The 15,651-nt window shown below is 40.9% G+C and overlaps 1 protein-coding gene across 5 annotated transcripts in view; it reads right to left on the reverse strand.

Annotated features, from left to right (window-relative positions):
• Positions 1-11,839: 11,839 nt before the first annotated feature.
• ERG (ETS transcription factor ERG) overlaps positions 11,840-15,651 on the reverse strand; it is a 195,067-nt gene continuing 191,255 nt past the window's right edge. For all 5 annotated transcript variants that reach the window (XM_012526700.3, XM_004462322.5, XM_058296243.1 and 2 more), the window contains one exon: positions 11,840-13,748. In XM_012526700.3, the coding sequence (XP_012382154.2) occupies positions 13,228-13,748 (521 nt within the window). In that variant the 3' untranslated portion in view covers positions 11,840-13,227. The remainder of the gene's footprint in view (positions 13,749-15,651) is intronic.

Consider the following 15,651-nt stretch of genomic DNA (forward strand, 5'->3'; position numbering starts at 1 on the left):
ATATTTTTCTCCTATCATGTCCTCATGTGGTGGATTATTTAATTTTTCCAGTATTAACCTAACTTTGCCTTTGTTTGATAAACTTAGCTTGGCCATGATGTATTTTCTTTGTTATACAAGGTGAATTCTGCATGCTAATATTTTCTTCAATAATTTTGCATCTTGCCTGCATAAAAGTGATTGGCCTATAAATTTTATTAGGGAGCATTTCTTCTTTTTATATTCTTCACATTATTGAGGGTAAGGGTGGCATTGTTTGTGCTTTTAATATTTGGTTAACCTTGTTGGTGAAGCCATATGGGCTTGTAGCTTTCTTTGTAGGAAGATTTTTGATGACTAATTCAATTTGTTTAATGGTTATAAGATTATTAAGATTTTTAAAAATTTCTTCTTGAGTCATATTTGGTCGTTTTTATTTGTATAAGTATTTTTCTATTTAATCTAATTTTCATACGAATGGTATATTATTAGTCGGCCAAAGGGGTGCTGGTGCAAAATACCAGAAATCTGTTGGCATTTATAAGGGGCATTTTTTTGGGGTAGAAGCTTACAGTCACAAGGTCAATAACCATAAGTTACTTCCCTCACCAATCTGTAGCCACGTGTTGGAGCAAGATGGCTGCTGGTCTCTGCGAGGGTTCAGCCTTCCTCTTCCTCCTAAAGCTCTGTGGTTATAGCTTCTTCCAGTATCAACTGTAGGCTGGGATAAGTCCTCTCTCTCTCCTGGTCTCCTTTCTCTCTGGGTTCAGCTGCTCTGGTCTCTCCACAAGGTCAGCTGTAGACTATCAGGCTCTCTCTTCCCAAGGTCTCTGCCATGTCTATGGAGCCATCTCTATTTCTCTGTGTTCTTCTCCTGCATGTTTACTTTTCAGGGCTCCAGCACTCCAAACTCCAACTTTCTTCTCTGCCATATCATTTTTTCTATGAAGCCCCACCCATACTCATGTCCTACAGACATGGCCCAATCAAAGCCTTAACATAAATTAATCATTTATTTAATAAATATAAGACACCTCCAATCAAATATGCTCACAGGAACAGACTAGTTTATAAACATAACCCAAAGTCTATATTTGGAATTTATAAATACTACCAAACTGCTACAAATAGGCATAATAATTTGGTCCACAATATCCTCTAAGATTTTAAAAAATCTCTAGCAACCTTAGTTTTACCCATTTTTTCATTCTCAATATTATTTGTGCCTTCTCTTTCCTTTTTGAACCAGAAGTTTATCAGTTTTATTAATCTTTTCAATAAACAATTTTTGTCTTTTTTTTTTAAGATTTTTATTTATTTATTTCTCTCCCCTTCCCCCCACCCTGGTTGTCTGTTCTCTCTGTCTATTTGCTGTGTCTTCTTTGTCTGCTCCGGTTGTTGTCAGTGGCACACGGGAATCTGTGTTTCTTTTTGTTGCATCATCTTGTTGTGTCAGCTCTCCGTGTGGGAGGCACCATTCCTGGGCAGGTTGCACTTCCTTTTGCACTGGGCGGCTCTTATGGGGCGCACTCCTTGTGCATGGGGCTCCCCTATGTGGGGACACCCCTGCGTGGCAGGGCACTCTTTGCACGCATCAGCACTGCGCATGGGCCAGCTCCACACGGGTCAAGGAGGCCCGGGGTTTGAACCGCGGACCTCCCATGTGGTAGGCGGATGCCCTAACCACTGGGCCAAGTCTGCTTCCCCAGTTTTTGTCTTTTGTCTTTGTTAATACTTTATATTTTAAGTTTGTTTTCCAATTCACTAATTTCTGCCCTTGCATTTATACAAGGCTTTCTTCTTCTTTTGTTTCCTTTTGTTTTGCTTTTGCTAGCTAAAATTGATATTCAGTTCACTAATTTTAACCATTTTTCTATTCTAATACAGAAATTTAAAGCTATAAATTCTCTTTTTACTGTTTTAGCTACATCTCACACAAACTTTTATATGTATTTTCATCATATTCAGTCATTCATATTTTCTATACTCCACGATATTTTATTTTTTGAACTGCTAATATATTTCCTAAAAATAATTTTTCTACTTAAAATTTTATTGACATCTTGGGTAAGCGTTTTTGGTCAAAGAAGTTAATATATTATTTTAATCCTGTGAAATGCATTGAGCTTTGCTTGTAATTGTAAACCATTTTATGATACATTTTAAAAAATAATTTTTAGTATTAGTGTATTTTTTTAAAGCTCTATTTGTTTATTTCTTCCCCTATCCACTGTTTGCACTTGCTGTCTGCTCTCTGTGTCTGTTCATTGTGTGCTCTCTGTGTCTGCTTGTCTTTTTTTTTTTTTTTTTTTAGGAGGAACCAAACCCAGGACCTCCCATGTAGGAGGGAGGTACCCAGATGTTTGTGCTATTACCATTCCCTGCTTATTGTGTCTCTCATTCCCTCATTGTTTCCTCATTGTGTCTCTTCATTGCATCATCTCGTTGCATCAGCTCTTTGTGTCAGCCCATTGCATCAGCTCACCATACCAGCCTGTCATGTCGCTATCTTGCTCATCTTGTTTAGGAGGCACCAGAAACCAAACCTGGGACCTCCCATGTGGTAGACGGGTACCCAACTGCTTGAGCCACGTCCACTTTCCTATGATGCATTTTTACGAATGACTCATTTGTGTCATCTATGTCCACTCTTGTGTTGATTTCTCCCAACCTTCCTCCTGTCTTGCCATTTTTCTTATAGGCTCCCTTTCTACATTGTTCTGAATAATTTCTCCCTTAAGGCAAGACAGGAGGACATAGATTATGCTCTCTGGGATTCACAAGCTATATAGATCTAGACCAGGGGTTCTTAAACTTTTTTCTTCCACGGACCCCATTGCCAGTCAGGTGAAAACCAGGGACCCCTTACTAAGTCCATACTGTGCTGTGTATTATTTAATAATAATAAGTATAGTGTGGACTTAGTAAGGGGTCCCTGATTTTCACCTGACTGGCAATGGGGTCTGTGGAAGAAAAAAGGTTAAGAACCCCTGGTCTAGATCACCACATGGGCAAACTTTTTGTGAACTACTGAACACATCACATATACACACTGTTATCATGACCTTTTCATTATTTCTCACAGCAATATTCTCTCCTCCTTTTCACTTCTACTACTTTCCCCCATTTTCAAACTTTTGGCTAAGCTCCCAATATTTTATTTTTCAGCAACTGTATAATATAGCCTATGCCCTAGAAAGAGCTAAGGGTCATTTGAAAAAAGTCTTGAGATAATTTACCAAAATTTCCTATCCCTTGAATGGCATATGTTTTCAAATGGGCAAGAGTGACTTTTTCACTCTCTAGTGCCCCAACCCTTCTTTACAATCACAGACTGTGGTAGTTCATACCCAGGACATCATGTCTATTCAGAAGTGGCTCACACAGATGCAGCAAGTTGCCCCTAGTCCCACACTTTGGTATTGTTTGGTCCTTTAAGAAAAAGAACAAGAACAAACATCCTATTGGCCTTTGTATTATTTTATAACTCACAGGCTGCCTTAGTGTTTTGCTTTTTTTTCCCCCTCCATTCCTGATATCTTTCCCCCTAAAGATTAATTGGTTTTTGATCCTATGCCTTTGATCAAGAAAAAAAAAAAATCCTTGCCTGGAATATAGTTTCTCCATCACAACCCTTCACTTCCTAGAATGCCACCTCCTCCAAAATGCCTTACTTGGTCAGCTCACCTAGAGTGATCTCTCTCTCCTCCGTACACCCTTGTGTAGATTGTGCACTATTTTGCACTCAAGATTTACATGGGCATTTTTCCTCTCCTCTAGGCTATAATCTCTTCAAGGGTAAGAGTCCCTTAACACCTTTCTTTACCTCTCACAGTGCTGTGACATCACAGATGCCAAATATATGCTTATTGAAGAAACAAAAGCAGACACTCTTGCTTTTCATTGATTTATCTTGAATTATAACAATTACATTATGTAAAAACATTCTTTTAAAAAACTACTCCTACAGAGTCTGGTCCACAGCAAAGGAAAAGTGGGAATTGGTTAGACAGAGAAGAAGGAAAATTCTGGCAGTTTCACAAGCTGTAAACATATGGTCAAAGCACGCCAAGATATGGGGTATCTGATAAGACAACTACAAGATGGCACTGGACCCCAAAACATAGCATTCACTCAACTGAAGGTGATCCACAGTAGCTTGATTTTGCATCACTTATTTACTTGGTGTTTACTACACTACAGAAAAGAGACAGGGTCCTCCCTTAGGAATACCTACTGTGAACTTGGTGTAAGGCCTCAGGTAATCATTATCCACATGCACAGTGGACACCACACACTGACTTACAATTCAGCTTCCCTACAACTGTTTTCCCCTCCTAAGCAATTTCTTCTGCCTTAGCGTTTCTACAATCATTTGAATAACACTTTGTCAATGTATTTGGTTACCCATTCTATGAGTCTTACTCGTAATTCAGGCCTTTCTCTAAGAAGTAATACTGAGAAGTAGACACGGACTCTCTGGAATTTGATCCTGATTCAAATCCTGTCCCTGTCACTTAATAGCCAAGCAAACTTGGACAAAGTGATCTTAACAAGTGCAGCGACTTTACTGAATGAATGATATAAATCCCCTCTCTGTGTTTTCTTCTTAGGTTGACAAGGGCAGCTTAACTGAGCATGGACTAAACACTGTTGGTTTAAACCCCAGTGAGGATTGCATAATTCCCGTTCGGTATACCCTGTGCCACACAAATGCAAATGGGGAGCTGCATGTGCACTAAAGGTTGCGGGTTAGAAAATACGACGAGGGCAGCGTTTTTCTAAAAGTATACTATCCAATTTACCAATCTGTTACGAGTCCTATTACTAAGAGGGAATAAATATTCCTCAGCGCACACATTTCCACGGAGTCTTACCGCAGTTACTCCTGCTCTCTCCCCACCCCTTCCGCCTTCACACAGGAAGGGGCGGGACCTATCATGCCTGGAGCCAAGTCAGTCTCTTGCTCTTCCGCTCTTGCTTTTTCGGAAGTGGGTGGTCGTTCCCTGCCGCCTCCTTACCCGGACACTTCAGTGAAACAGTTTAAGTAAATGGATGTTTATATTTCCATTTACCTGAATCCTGAGTTGCTTCTGAACACGGGGACAGAAGAACAGCTATTTATTCTCCTTAAGCCAGGTCCTGCCTCATGTGAGGCGGCCTCCACCTCAGTTTAGAAAAATAACAGAGGAAGGCATGAGGCCACGATGGTGCCGCGTGGAAGGATCTCTTAGCGGGCACCAGGAACACTCCTTTCGCCTCCAACTGCCCACTGATCGCGGGGACCTGGGCTTTGGCCCCGATGTGGGACTTGTCTCAGAAGACGACCTTTCAAAACGTTCTCCGTGTTCTGCATCAAAGGGACCCCTGATCTGCCCGGCGTCCCTGGCAAGCATCACTCCATCTCTGAGACTGAGCGAGGAAATGAGGAAATGGGGCCCTGCTTTGCTCCCCATTTGATAAATACAAGCAACCAGGCTTCTACTCAGCACACCTAGCCATGGAGAGGACACTTAATTTGATCATCCCGGGAAGGTCATCCAAGTGATAGTTTAGAAAAGCCATTGGAATTCCAGGTCCCCAAAGTTGCCAATATTTTGATGAGATATAAAGTGACTTATGATATTGCTTAACCTCTGAAAGCCTCAATTTCACATCTGTAAAATAGGGATTAAAAATATTTATCTCAAAGTTCTCTGTGCAGGTTAAATTAAAAAGATAATATATATAAATTGTTTCCTATTTAGTTATTATTGTTTTACCAAAAATAGTATTATTTAGAGGGGGAATAGAATCCATTGGAAGGCTCTTTTCAGGGACCTGAAACCTGCACATGGTATATCACTTAGTTCATGGAACTACAGTTTTCCACCAAATGCCTGCTCAGATTCTGATGAGGTAGCTGCAAAACCATCATCCCCACATTGTGGAAAAGAAGGGAATCCTAGCCTCTTCCTTTCCTTTCCTCTTAATAGAAAAAGGTACCTATCCATCTACCCCCCTAACCTTTCAAACCAGTTGCAGTTATATTCCTGCTGTCCTGCCAAGTAAAAGGAAAAAAGAACTTATAATTTATTTAAAGTAAAGAGCTTCCAACTTCTTGGAATATTCTGGCTTTCTAGTCAAAAGACTTTCCAAAATGGTTTCATAACTTCTGACCCCATTTCTTTCTTACACATTAAAACCCCTTCCCATGCCCCATCCCTTTCCTTAGCCTTTGCCTCCCAAACTTAAACGGAAAGCCAGCCTTGTCTCCCAGCCTCCAGTGCCTATACAGAGGTGAAAATGGTTGGTCTGGAGTCAGGTTGAGGGTCCCTGGGGCAGCCCAACACTCATTTAACTGAGCCGTGTCTAATGCTGAGCAGGCTGTGACCAACAACCCCCATAATATGGGCCTTTATAGAAGTGTGCTGCAGGAGGGCTTCTTCCTTCTAAGAGAAGATATGAAGGGAGAGTTCAATGATTCCATCAGCCAGCTGTTTCTCGCTGCCAATAAATGTTTCCAGCGAGACCCTGGGCCCTGGGGTGCTACACAGATAAATGTTTTAACCTCCAAGCAGGATAGTTAAGTTGATGTGGAGACAGAGACACTCTAAAGTGAATTTGGGGGGATTATAGAGCCTCTATATTGCCTAAACTCTGAGTGTATTCTTGCCCTTAACATTACGTTGTACCAATGAAGAGTGAGACTTCTAAGTCATCATGCATTTCAGACCCTCTTCCCTGACCTCTGTCTATGTATATATCATTTCACAGAAACCAAATTGCATAGAACTAAAAAAGATCTAAACGACCATGTAATCCATTCACCATCTGCTGAACACTTCGTGATTAGTTGGACTACCTGGTCCAATCCTGAGCATACCCCATATCGAGGGACTCCTGGGCAAGGTTGGCCATTCCATTTGGAGCTCCTCTGACTGTTAAAAAAAGCTCTACATTGACTTTGGCCAATGAACATCTCTGTTGAGTTCACCTTTGGTTCAGACACTAGCTTTCTGAATATTCATTCACGCATATGGCTGCAAACATTTATTGTCAGCTTAATATTGCCATGCACTGTGATGAGTGCTGGACAGATGGATGATTAATGTCATTCCACTTCCAGTAGAGACACTGAACCATCCCTCCCCTATTCCTCCATGGCATAGTCTTGAGTTGCCTCATTCCCCTTGTCTCTGACCTTTAACCCTCTTAAAGTGCCGTGCCCAGAATTGATAAAGGGATAGAGAATAAATGAGACCTTTTTCCCAATCTATTACAGATAATACAGCCTAGGATCTGGCAGTCAGATTACTCTCTTATTGAGTTGTTTGTCAATTAGATGAGACAGTTAAGATTAAGAATGGAGGTTTGGGAGTCAGTACTGAGTAAACCTTAATTTCCCCTCTTACTTCAGGCAAGCTAGGTAAATTGTTAATCTGAGTGTCAGGATTTTTTTTTTTTTTTTTTTTTTTGTATTATGGAGACAATGGGAAAGAATAATAAGATAATGCATGTGTAGTACTTAACATGGTGTCTGATACTGAGATCACTAGATGCTGGCTATTCTATATATCATTGCTGTCATCTGTAAAACCCTGAAATTCTTTTCACATGTGCTGCTGCTGAGCTAAGCTCAACTCCCGGGTGTTTTGGACACAGATGCAGGTCCTAACATCTAGTTTCATTTAAATTTGATAAATTTGGCCCATTACTTAGCCTTTGGCTCCTGAATTTGTCTTGTGACATATTGTCTTCCCAACCCCACAGCATCTGAAGACATACTTAGTATATTTTGTTTTGTGAGAAAATGAACTGTTTTACTTTGTGAAATAAGTTATAAATTAAAATTATAAATTAGAGGAGTATGCATAGGTGTTTCTAGATAGATTAACCTGGGCTGTTTTTTTCCCTAGGAAACAAAGGAAAAGTAATTACTATTGAAAATGTAGTATTAGCCCTTACATTTCCATCATAAATGATTTCAGATTAGTGTAGACCATCAGACTTGCCAAGGAAGTCCATCTAGCCAGCAGGAGACAGAGCATAGGGCTTCAGGTATTTGTTGTTGCTGAGTCCTCATTGGCTTTTTAGACAATTTTAAGTGGTTTGATTGGACAAGGGAGTTTAGAGATGCTGGAAAGGCAGGCAGTATATCTATGATATGGTATACAGAATTCTAAGATGTCCCTTGAGATCCTGCACACACACACACACACACACCACACACCCCCAGCCCCGCTATAATCTCCTTTCCCTGAGAGTAAGCAGAACCTGAGACTGTGATGGGATATCACTCCCATGATTATGTTATGTTAGGTAGAGGAGGGGATTCTATAGATGGAATTAAAACACCCATATCAGTTGACTTTGAGTTAATTAAAAGGGAAATTATCTTAATCAGGTAAGCCCCCAAAAGAGGTCAAAGAAATTCACAGTGAGACAGATTCTCTGCTCATCTTAAAGGAGCAAACTGCCTTGTTGTAGAAAAGGCTATGTGATAAGAACCCCAAGTTGCCTCTAAGTGTTGAGAGTTATCCCTGGTCAATGGTCAGCAAGGAAATGGGGACTTAAGTCCTGAAGCCTTAAGGAAATAAATTCTGCCAACAACCATTGAGCCTGGAAGAGGACCCTGAGCTTCAGATGAAATTGCTGTCCCAGCTGACACAGATTTCATCCTAATAACATCCAGAGCAGAAAACCCAGCTATGCCATACTCAGACTCCTGATCTACAGAAACTGTGAGCTGAAAAACTTCTATTTTTTTAAGCTGCTGAGTTAGTGGTAATTTGTTACACAGCTATAGATAACTAATACACATGGGAAGAAGTTAGCAGTAGGGAAGAGAGTTGCTCAGAGTGAGCACAGATCATTTTGACACTGCAGGGTAACATGGTTTTCCTGATGGTTGATTTTCATATGGCCATTGATACACCACAGCAGAAACTTTACTGGGTTGAAATTTGTTTTAGTTTGATAAAGGCTGTCAATGCAATATACCAGAAATGAGTTAGCTTTTACAATGGAATTTATTAGGTTAAAAGCTTACAATTCCAAGGCCATGAAAAGTGTCCAAATCAAGGCATCATCAGAGATGCTGTCTCACCAAAGGTTGGCAGCTGGCGATCCTGATTTCAAGGTACAATGGCGGCATCTGCCAGTCAGGATCTTTGCCTTCTCTTCCAGGCCCACTTGCTCCCTGAGCTCAGCTGTGGGCAATCAAGCACAGTGCAGGGCACAATGCCAGCCGCTTGTCTCTCTCCCCTCTCTGGACCTCACTGCTGGTTCTGCTTTGGGCTGCTCTGTGGCTTCTCTCTCTCCTAGGATCCTCTCTGAGCTCCTGGTTCCTTCTCTCCATCTCTGCAGCCTTTTCTCTGTGTCTGCAGGGTTTTAGTCCTCCATTTATAAAGGAATCAAGTATGAGGATTAAGACCCACCCTAGGTCCTGTAATCTAATCAAAGGTCCTTAATTGAAATGCAATCTAATCAAAAGTTTCCTTAACTGAATCTAATCAAAAGGTCCCATCTACAATGGGCTTACAAACACAGGACTGGGTGTGCGTTAAGACAAGGATTTTCTGGAATCCACAAAAGACTCAAACCAGTACAAGATTTCATCTTGATTATTCCACAAATGGACTCAGACTTTCTTTTCTATTGTGGTGTTTCTCAAACTACAGTGTGTATCAGAATCATGTGGAGGTTTGTTAAAACACAAATTCCTGGATCTTACCCTCAGAGTTTCTGATTCATCAGGTCTGGGTAGGGCCTGAGAATTTGCATTTCTAGCAAATTCCCAGGTGATAATTCTGCTGCTGGTCCAAGGGACTATACTTTATTATAAGTAAAGAGGTTCTGGTTATTTTCAACTGTTTGATTTAAATATGCAACTTTTTCCCACTTGGAATGAAAATATTCTGACAATATTTTTAAAGCCAAAATTATGATAAGGGAAGGCACAGAACTTGATATACCCCTGAGTGCTCCAAAGTGCTTTTAATTCTCTGATAACCCATCTCACAACTTTATTTGGGTAGAGTAGATGAGAGATCACAGGTTAAGGGCCAATTTGGGGACCTGCAGGCCAGCTGTGTTTTCTTCCCTTTCTCTATCACCTTCCCAGCTCACAAGCATTAGTGATCTGTGCTCCACCTGCCAGTCAACAGAAGCTGCGCTAGTGCTGTGCTACAAGGTGTTGGATACTACAACAGCACAGAGCAGTGCTTAAGAGGGCAGAAAGGGACCTCTAGATGAATCAGTCCTGACGAATCACTTCATCATAAACCCCTCCAAGATGTAACAAGCACATCAGACTGGGATTTGGGAATATATCAGGATTTGATCAAGTTCAAAGCCCCAAAGACTATTTAAGATAAGAGGACAAAGCTCTTGCCAGCATGAGTGAGATTATGCAGTGCTTGTGAGTGGACAAACCATGGGATGGGGAGAAGCAGGAGAGAAAAGGTTCATTTAATAGTGAATATGGATTGGAGAGCAATTTGGAATTAGATTATGACAGGAGCAGAGAGTTAACATTATTTTAAGAGAGATTTCAAGAATTATTTATTTCGGGGAACTCAGCATTATCATGCTGTCCAAATTATCCCACTTGCTCATGTTTGTCGTCAAACTTGCTAATAATCTGGCTTCAGAGAGGTGGAGTGGAAGAACCTAACTGAAAACATCTGTTAAAATTGAAATGTGAAAATCATGTCTTGTTTTTATTATTTTGCTTTTGATACAATCTCAAAAGGGTAGAATTGAGTGATTGTATGAATAAATCTATATTCATATACAGAATGTAGGTGTGCCTTGCCTTCAGATTCCAAAATTAAAAATGACTGACCTTTTCCATTAGAACAGTTTGGGTCACCCTAGCTGCCAGGGTTTATGGGGTGTTTTTTTCTTTTTTAAGGTGATAAAGGCACTCGGTGAGCCTTTCCTAAGCTGCTGCAGAATGATTGATGGCTGGGCTCCTTACGATCCGAGTAATGCCTAGTGTCTGAAGCTGGAGTAATCGGATCCTACCGACTTTGGAGACCACTGCCAAATATCCACAGAGCAGGGGTTTGGCAAGTTCACTTAATTACAGCAAAAGGATTACAAAGTGCAAAATGAGCCCCGAGACAGCCATGAAACGGGCCAATTCGCAAACCATTTCAGGTTAAGAAGTTGCTTAGGCTTGCTCCCTCTTAAATTGCCTTGTATTGCACCTATCAAGTTGCACCTTGGCGAAGGCTGGAAGCATTTGGGATGTATTGTGAAGGAAAAGATGGCAAGGGAAATTGACTTTAGATCACAGAAATAAAGTGTCTGAGAGGGAGAGCTTATAAAAAGTCAGGCTCAAGCCTGGTAAATCTCAAACCAGGGGACCCAAGCTATTCTGGTGTGAGAAGATTAAGATAACATTTCACCTGGTGACATGAAAGAGAAGCCAAGTGGCAAATTCAGAAGCTGACCCTTGTTTCTTTAAAGAGAGAAACTAGCTATTCATGACGCTTACTTACCAGTAATTTAGTTTGTGTTAAGAGCAGCAGCTTGTTCACCATTCAATAAATGTTTCATGATCATTGTAGGAGTTAAGGGTAATTGGTGACCAGGGGCTGATCTAGAATTTCTCCATCACAACCTGACCTCAGCATTGGGGGCCTCTTTCCATTCTGGGCATAGATGTGGAGGCTCCAGTGTAAAACCTTTGGTCCTTCTACTCTAGTAGGGGCTAGAAATGAGAGGGTGGGCAAGAAGGACCCAATGGGGCTGACACCGTTTGGGTGCCAAACACCCTTTTTGCTTATTACGGCATAAAACCCACAACATTCAGGACAAGTTTCTTCCAGGCAACTTTAGTCATTAAAAAGTGCAAATGCAGACTCCTGTGTAGATCTGATTTGCCATGCTAGGCCAAGCTTATTTTATTACATACATTCTGCTCTAAGAACTAATAACTTCATATTGTAAACATTAAGCATACAGAGTTAAAATTCAAGGCCACATTATATCATTGATTGTCTCTTTTGTGGTGTGTCTTTGGTTGGCCGAGATCAACTCGTAGTGTATAAATGCATAAGTTATATAATATTATATAAAAAGGAAAAAAAACCAAAACACTGACTTGTATACATCATTCTGACAAACGCACAGCGTTTGCGACTCGAAAAGGAAAACTGGAGCCCTCCTAACCAAAATACCTACAAGATCTCTGATTGTGGTAGCCAAGGAGGCTGTCTCTTACCTGCCCTGCCCATGGGGAGAACAAAGCTCCCACATAATGATGAGGTCCTGAATGCTTCTTTTAAATATCAGACAATTCCAGTTAAATTTTTCTTTTGACAAACAAACAAAAAAAGAGATGCATATTTTTGTTTCTGAATTCTACTACTTCCCCTTCCTCCATTACACCGTGTCCTTTCTTGTAACACCAGGTTTGGTATAACACTGACCGCATTCAACCTCAAGTCTACATGACTCATTTGCCACAGTCCCAAAATTGTCCTAAGTCCAGTCTTTACTGGTTGAGAAGTTTCTTTCCCAGTATTTGCCTGCTCCTTCTCTGCTTCCTCCTCTTCCTCCTCCAGACCTCTGTCAACAATCACACACTCTCAGTACACATCCTCAGTCCCATCATTTGGCTCACAGTTCCTGTAATACTGTAAAGGAGTCGGAAACTTTGGGTCGTCTTCACAGTTTGGGAGAGCTAATAGCTCCCCATCAAATGAATTGGATCTGATTTCCACCAAAATAGCAAGTGCCATTGAATTTCATATCAAAGTCTGTGGATCAGCCGCAGTCTCTCGCTTTTCTTTCCTTGATATGTTTCTATTTTTAAATACAGGTAGTTTTCCTTAAAATGGCATTATAAATGGTATGTTAGGTCAAAACTGTGTTATCCCTATTGCTTTAGTTTCATCCCAGCTTGCAATAGCAGGATTCCAAACTCTACTCTAAAATCTGTACACTTCTTAAGACCACTTTCTTTGGCACTTTGTCCTATGACTTCATGCTTCTACTGACAATGACTTCTACAAGGTTGGTCCACAGATTATATGTCCATATACATTACACTTTTAGCATCCTCTTTATTTCTGTAGTAATACTTTAATAATTCCCACCCTGTAAGAGTCTTTTAGATCTCTTCCCTGGCTTCCTTTCCCAGCCCCAGTCAACCTTTTTCATTGCTTTTGAGGCACTTTGATTCATGGTCTTGAATAAAGTTTGTTGCAATTCATTGGTGATTGTATGTTGTTGGGAAAGGCCTCTATTTGGTCTTTAGTAGTAAGTGCCCAGATGAGAAGGCATATGGCTGGCTGGAAGCCTAGTGTTAGGGTATATACCTCCAGTTGGTGAATTCCAGTATGGGTTGGGGGCAGCAAAAAAACTGGAAGATGTCACTGGTAGGGCGGGAGGGTGAGGAGCTACAAAGTTCATCTTCTGCGGGTGGGCATGGTAGGATCCCATGTAAGGGAGGTCTGAGGGGTACTTGTAGAGAGATGATTCTGGAGGGTGGGGCTGGAGGGCCTGGGCGATTCCATGGAAGTCAAACTTGTAGGCATAGCGCTTCCCATGGACTTTGGTCATGATATTTTTGTCATAGTAGTAACGGAGGGCACGGCTGAGTTTATCATAGTTCATGTTGGGTTTGCTTTTCCGTTCTCCCCAACGCCGGGCAACCTCATCGGGATCTGTCATCTTGAATTCCCCGTTGGTGCCCTCCCAGGTGATGCAATTGGAGTTTGAGCTGTCTGACAGGAGCTCCAGGAGAAACTGCCAAAGCTGGATCTGTCCACTGCCTAATGCGGACAGGAAAGAAAGAAAACACCAGTGAGAACAGATTCTGAGGTCAACACATTCCTTCATCAATGACAGAACTGGGTGCTATTGGGTCCTGCCCAGAGCCCATTTTCTAGACCTGTAGACCTGTCCCTCAGCTGCTTGGGGTGTTGGCTGCTCTTATTCCACCGTTGCCTTCTTCTTCAGAGAACTGCCCTGGTGTGAACAGGAGCTGCCTCACCCACGCCCATAGAGCCACGGTCTATGACAGCCACCCTCTTGCCTCAAAGTGGGACCAGCTCCAAGGTAACTGGTATGTTCCTGAGCTGCCTGTGGGATCAGGCTGAAGCCACAAACTGGTTTAGCATTTCCTCTGCCCTTTCCTGCTCTCTCAGTCCCTCTTTCCTGAGAATATACCCTTAATCACTTGCACAAGAATCTTTATTCCAAGCTCTGCATCACCACCAGGCCTCAGACAAAGATCCTTGGACCTTCAGGCTGATATAACAGATCCAGGTCCTCTATGGAATGTGGAGAATTCCTATGGGTCAAAGTCAGGTTGGCTCCCTTCATCCCTGACTTCCTTAAAAGAAAAGCAAGGTCAACCTGGAGTTTCAGGGGGTAGAAGGGCTAATTTTTCCTATTTTGTGAGGCAGAAAGCACCATTGTGTGGATGGCAATAATGACTTAATACCATTTATATTGGCTAGGTCAAGTAAAATAAAAGTTGGGTTTAGGAAATGAGCTTCTAAAAGTTTATGGAAAAAACCAGAATGGATGTAAACACCGTTATTTCTAACATAACATTTTGCTGGCACTCAGAAAGCAATTCTGTCAAAACTTTTCCTAGAACAGAATTAACCTACTCAAAATGAGGAAGTTTAGAAAAAAGTTGGCTCTTTTTCAAACCAGATCACCCATTTCCAGTATTTGGGCAAATGCATCGTAAAACGGAAATCCATGTGCTGCCCCTGTATTGCAATGCCAATTGTGTTAAGCAGAGTTTCCAAAAGAAAAGCTGCAACAATGGGTGATTGCAGTCCTCCTGGGGAGCGGAATGAGACTCTGATTTAGTCAAAGAGATATCGTTTAGCTGGATGTTCACAGTCAGAATGTTACAGCTTCCATTGTAGGAACAGATATGGCTTTTAGCTTGTATTAAACTATGAGAAAAATTTAGGCACATCATTCTGGCAATTCTATTACAATACTTTTGATGATTTAAGTTTCCAAAAAAGAGAAAAGTATCCGAATACTGGTAGTAAAATTGGGTACCAGGAAAAGCTAAGCTGTGTTGATCAGATTTTAGAAGCTTTAGAAATGAATGGGCTCATCCCTACCAAACACCAGCTATAGCACTGCTGGTTTGCTGAGTGAGGTCATTTAAGTAGAACCTCAGGGCTTATTCCCAAAAAGATTATCTTTTATTATAGTACAAGCAAATATCAATAGATGTGATAAAATGTTTAAAGTTACTTTGGTAACTATTCAGTGAATTGAAGTAATGTAAAAATCAATGATAAATCTTTCTCTATATCCTTCCTGCTAACTCCTTATATAAATCGTCCAACTCACAAATTCTTGTTTCCACTTTGGCTACATGGAAATGGAGATGTTTGCGAATTCATCCATTCAATTGCATTGTGAGAAAGGTCAGCCTTCTCTGAATATGTTATGGAAAATGATCATTTTCAGTCTAGCAACACATTTGAAATGTATTAACAGCTTGTAGTTCATTGCAATGGGAGTCTTTTCTTTTTCGGAACTACATATTCAAATGGTTCTCAATCATGTTTTATTGCCTCCAACATTTCATTAATATGTATTTTAAAAACATGCAAAGAATGGTATGTGAAAACCATATGGTTTTAGTATATATGTTGTAACCAAAGGATTACAACTTGAAAGAATTCTATATATGAC

The sequence above is a fragment of the Dasypus novemcinctus genome, chromosome 4 (genome assembly GCF_030445035.2).
Source record: "Dasypus novemcinctus isolate mDasNov1 chromosome 4, mDasNov1.1.hap2, whole genome shotgun sequence".
NCBI lineage: Eukaryota > Metazoa > Chordata > Mammalia > Cingulata > Dasypodidae > Dasypus > Dasypus novemcinctus.